The following is a 5,888-nucleotide window of genomic DNA, read 5'->3' on the forward strand; positions in this document are numbered from 1 at the left end:
TTATGTACACTGGGCCTCTACGGGTTATAATCTTTATCCGAGAAGACTTGTTCAATCACCAGAACTTAGACTGCCCTCCCATGGCGAAAGGAATGTAGGAAGAAGGCCACCCCTGTTAAAAGCCACCCCTGTCAAAAACCACCCAACAATGGACTTTACCATTGTAACATTGGTTCCAAAGGTTGTTTGTCTTGATGTTGCTCTACAATAGGTTTTGGATGCTAAGAGTTTTTGTATCACAACTATTATTTATTCTTTTATGTATTATAAGTTAGAAACTGGGTGTAGCCTAGCTAGGCATAAACATTTACAGTAGTACTCAAAATGCAAAACGTCATAGCTTCTCTTACTTATACAATAGGGTGATTTCTAGAATTTTTTTTTCCTAGTCAACAATTATCATTTATCCAGTATCATGTGCTACCATATTATTATTATTTTAAATTTCTTCTTATAATTAAATAATATTACAATAAATCATTATTTATTATTCTTTAAATTATCTTATGTGTATTATGAATTGGAAATTTTTAACCTTGACGGCTTCTAGAAACGAAGCGATTTTTCTTATTCCTTTATTGTCATTGTGACATTTTTCACTTTTTTTTTTTCAAATTTTATTTATTTTTTTGTGTTTGTACTGTCATGTTTAGATTTATATTTCTGTTTGTATTTCAATAGTAAGGAGTTGGCCCTTTAAGAGGTTTTAGTCACATGTTGGCCTGTCTCCTTCAACCATATTTTTATAAGTGAGAAGTTTATTAAATAAAATAAATATTGAAATCAAAATGGGAGGGCAGTCTAAGTTCTGGTGATTGAACAAGTCTTCTCGGATAAGGACTATAACCCGTAGGCCCAGTGTACATAAATGTTCATGTGCACTTTAAAGAACCCAGTACATCTTTCGAAATAAGTAGGGGGTTACCCCGGTGTACAGGTTCACTCGGCCCTTGTCGTGGACAGATGAAAGTGCGCCGGTTTACTGGCTGCAGAGGACATGAAGTGACCCTCAGGGGAGGAGAAAGTTATTTAAAAGTGCAACATCTAGTCCCGAGCGCATAGAGACCTCGTTTATTTGTGCTATATAAGGCCATCCATCATCATCATCATCATCATCATCATCATCATCATCATCATCATCATCATCATCATCGTTATCGTCGTCGTCGTCGTTGTTGTCGTCGTCGTCGTCATCATCGTAATCGTTATCGTTATCATCGTCGTCATCATCATCATCATCATCATCAAACCTAGCAGCTGTAAGTGAGAGTGGTGGTATTGTTTAAGGGGTGAGGAATTAGCAAATATTGTAATTAATTTGGGCTGTGTTTCCTTAGCATCTAAAGACAATTTAGTATTACTTTTATGCGCTGATATTGTCATTACCTATAAAGTAAAAGAATATCTTATGTCATACGTAGAACAAAATACCTTCGCCCTGGTGACAATCAAACATTTTCTCCTGAGCATGGAACCTCAATTTAAGGCAAATGGGATTGCATCTCTTATTTTTCTATATGCTTAATAGTGTTCATTGTCATTTGTATCTTGTTTATATGTATTTAGTTTTAAGTGCTTGGTCTTTTATTTTCAGTTTTTAGTTGAAGCAGCATTTGAAAATTGCTTTCTTATTAACAGAGTTGGGCTTTTTTTAATTCGTCCTTGTATCTTGTTATTCTATTTTAGCTACCATCAAAGAAGTAACACTATGAACATGAATGCATTTATGTACGTGATCATGATTGTAGGAGGTAAGCAGGCCTACGTGATTCATTATTTCATTTTTGTTTAATTACGTGTTAGCCAAAAATAAATTTGAATACAAACTAAATAATATAAAGACAACTAGGTAAAATTTGTCCCAGTAATTTGTTACTGTCTGAATTTATTTTATTTTATTTTGTTCAGGAATAAAAGTTTACAGAAAGTAGCCAAAAGCTAAAATTATTGCACTTACAAAAATATACATTTAAAAATTATGAGATTGCACAAAAACATTAATATAAAGTCATTGAAAATTTTCATTTGGTTCTATAAAATTATAGCTGGGTTATTTTTTCTTTTTTGTTAGAACCAACAGAGATAATAATAATGGTCCAATCAGGTACCTTTCCTTAGACTGATTACATGTTGGGATTGGTCTTATCCCGGCCTTGATGTTTGGTTACGCCCTCTAACGTCCGGTGTTTGACGGTAGCACATTCCCCTTTGCCTTTGCTTTCTTGATTAAGTGTAATGTAGTATTAAGGTTCAAAGGTATTAACTTGCATAACCATTGGAATTGATACCCTTCACCCGATATATGCCTTAAATTGGTTTGACAGTTTTAATGGACAACTTGAGTATACAGATAATCTAATAATATAACTGGACATTGTATAACTTTACCCTAGTCAGTTGGACTTGGCCTTTCTCACACTGTGAATCTATGATTGTCAGTTTTGAGTCTAAGCTCTGAAGTTTGTGATACATCTTAATTGGCAGTTTTTTGGTAAACAAGTTACTAAATCATAGAGAAAGAATTTCTCTATGATCCAATCAGAAACTCTAAAGGTATGGGGTGACTTACTTGAGACACACCCCCATTACCTAAAGTATAATAGGCAAACACCCCCATATCACTGATTCAGTAGTTAGATTCAATTTAGTAGTTAGGAGTACACAGAAGAAAAGTACAGAGCTGAGCTGACTCCACTCAAAAAGGGTTCTCTAACATCTGAAACCTGGAGTTTAGCTGATTGTAACCACGTACAGTTTGTGTGAATAAAAGTTTGCAGTGTACTAAAAGGAACTGTGTTATACTAGTCATTAAAAGTCACCACCAGCAACTAACCGATATTTAACATAAGTTGTCATAAATGTGCGAAAGTTCCCCCCCCCCTATATCTCTGTTCATGTTTTTAGGTTGTTTCCTTATGAAAATGGCTTCTTTTATTTTCCTTTTTTCTGATTCGCTTTCTTTTTCCAAAATTTTTAACATCCCAATTGGTAACATGATTAAGCTGGACCATGTGGTCTGTTATTGCGGATTTATGTGGCACATTCGACACAGACGATCTTGCTGTTCTGGATTTAACTCCAGTATTAAATGATGTTACATCTTTTTTGTGCTCACTAATCCGTTTATTAAGCGTTCTTCCCGTCTCGCCGATATATACACTATCACAGTTCAAACATGATACCTCATAAATTACCCCACAGTTATCTCTTTTTTGATTTTGTCTTTCGGATGGACAAGGCCTTGTTTAATTTTTTTTATAGGAATGAAGAATGCATTTACGTTATACTGATGTAATATTCCTCTAATTTTCTCAGATAGCCCTTTTATGTATGGCAAGCCAACACTGCCTTTGCTTTTTTCCTTATCCTCCTTAATTCCGGAAACCCCCTTCTGTTTTTTCTCCTTTCTTCTCTTGATTACTCTGTTAATAGTCCACTTTGGGTAATTACAATTACCAAGTACTGTCTTTATGTGGTTTATTTCTTTCTGATTTTCACTTTGTTCACTAACTACTATTTCTGCTCTATCTATCAACGTTTCTACAACACTTAGTTTGTGTTCGATCCAGTGGGTGATTTGAGAGAAAATTCAAGTATTGTTCAGTATGCGTTGGTTTACGGTATATTTTTGTCGATAGGCTGCCGTTCTGACGCTTAAAATTTGCATATCAAGGAAAGCAATCGTATTATTCGTCATAAGTTCAGTGGTAAATTTTATATTACCAGTTGTATCGATTGGATTTAAATGGTCGTTTAGTGCCTTATCAGCATCATGAGGAATTATTGCAAAGATATCTTCCACATATCTCTTCCAATACTTTAGTTTAATATGTTCAGATGCGTTTTCTATTGCTGTCTGCTCTAACCATTCAAGATAGATATTTGCGATGATTGTGCTTACTGGTGAGCCCATTGTGATTCCTTCATGTTGAAGGAGAAATATGTTGCGTTGATCCCCAGAGTTGGTCCATAATGCTTTCGACGTTTAAATTCGTTCCCTGTGGTAGTGTTGAGTCCGCCAGTAGATTTTTTTTGTGGAAAGGGAAATCACATCAAAAGATACCATTTCACTCACCACAATATCCTGTAATTCTTTAGCCATCTGCTTCGAATTTGTGACATGAAATGTTTGCCCCACCAATGGTTTCAGTATATCCATCGCTAAGAACTTGGAGACGTTGTAATAAACGCTGCTTATAATGTCGACTATTGGTCTCAACGGCCAATTTTCTTTATGAATTTTCGGCAGGCAATACATTCTTGGCGTCACTTCTGCTATGGGGTATAATTTCAGTTTTTGACTATAACTAATCTTCTTTCATTATGAAGCTTTCCAAGCACTTTAATTATTTTTTCTTTGTATTTCTTTGTCGGATTAGATTTTAACCTGCCATATACTTTTTCATCACTCAACATTAACTTTACTTTATCCACATACGTCTCTGGTTGTTAACATTTTGGGAAAAGAAAGAGAATCAGAAAAAAGGAAAATAAAAGAAGCAATGTTCATAAGAAAACAACCTAAAAACATGAACAGAGATATAGGGGGGTATGAACTTTCGCACATTTATGACAACCTATCCAAGAAAGCAAAGGCAGGGGGCCGAGGGGAACGTGCTACAGTCAAACACCGGGCGTTAGACGGCGTAACCAAACATCAACGCCGGGATATGACTAATCCCAACATGTAATCAGTCTGAGGAAAGGTACCTGATTGGACCAGAAACGTCACTGAGGTAAAATTTATCATTATCGTTATCTCTGTTGGTTCTAACAAAAATGAAAAAAAAAAATAAAAAAATAACCCAGCTATTAATATAAAGTTTTACATATTAAATTTGAATAATTTACAAATGACATCAAATTAAAAAAAGACATTCCGTACAAAACCAACAATTTGGCAATCGGTACGGCAAAGTTGTGACGTGATGAGTGAACTATGTCTTAAAGACGTACTGTCCCTTGAAACTGACCAAAATCATAAAAAAATAATTTTTAAATTAACTTGCTTATTTTGCAGTAACATAAAAATTATCAGCTTGAGCATAGAAATTATTAAATTTAAAAAAATGTGTTCCCTGATTTTTTAACCGAATAATTATAATTTAGATAATAAAACACTTCCAGTGACTGGAAGTGTTTCTATCATTTTTTCGGTGTAACATGATGGTTTTTATGGGTAAGCATTTTTTAAATACACACATTTCTTTGTTCATCTATAAGTTTCTGTTGTTAGGGTGTAATGGGAAAATTACATACAAGAACTTCACGTCTGTATTTAAGTGTCATGATTGTCATAATGTCATATTTATATTATAAGTAAGTCATCTGCTCTGTTCAATCTCTCTTCATTTTGTACTGCATAATTTAGTATACAGTGAAACTTGCCCAAGTCTATTATTATTATTATTTTGTAGCATTACTTTCTTCTCTTGACTAAATTTATTAGGTGTACAGCCACCAAAAAAAAAAAAAAAAAAAAAAAAAGAAAGAAAGAAAGAAAAACCAGTAAAATTGATTAATAAAAATTATAAAAGTTTTCTAGGAAATTCTTAAATTTAATTGTTTAAATATAAAAATATAAATAAATATATATGTATATTTTTTTTCATATTTTTTGTGGCTGTATATATTTAATTCTTGTTTATAAAAACCCTGTCTCTTATACACATCTAGATGTGTATAAGAGACAGGGTAGCGGAGGTGGTGAACGGCAAGACTTCCGACATGTCGATGCTCACCTGCGTGGCGTTCGTTCTCATGATGCCCGAAAATCGGCACAAGTCTCCTATCGGCCTGTAGAAGTAGATTCTGCCTCGTCTGTCTTTCACGTAAAACGCCTTTCTTCCCATCTCGGAACAAAATGAAAGTACAATGAAGGCCAATTG

The 5,888-nt window shown here is 34.2% G+C and overlaps 1 protein-coding gene across 1 annotated transcript in view; it reads left to right on the forward strand.

The window, feature by feature from the left end:
- The first annotated feature begins 1,646 nt into the window (after positions 1 to 1,646).
- Positions 1,647 to 5,888, forward strand: part of LOC117100121 — a 6,946-nt gene continuing 2,704 nt past the window's right edge. Inside the window, exon 1 of the mRNA XM_033239702.1 lies at positions 1,647 to 1,751. Coding sequence (XP_033095593.1) covers positions 1,709 to 1,751 — 43 coding nt within the window. The 5' untranslated portion in view covers positions 1,647 to 1,708. The remainder of the gene's footprint in view (positions 1,752 to 5,888) is intronic.

Source organism: Anneissia japonica, unplaced genomic scaffold (assembly GCF_011630105.1).
Source record: "Anneissia japonica isolate Jap-2015-1 unplaced genomic scaffold, ASM1163010v1 scaffold287926_len136070_cov111, whole genome shotgun sequence".
NCBI classification, from domain to species: Eukaryota; Metazoa; Echinodermata; class Crinoidea; order Comatulida; family Comatulidae; genus Anneissia; species Anneissia japonica.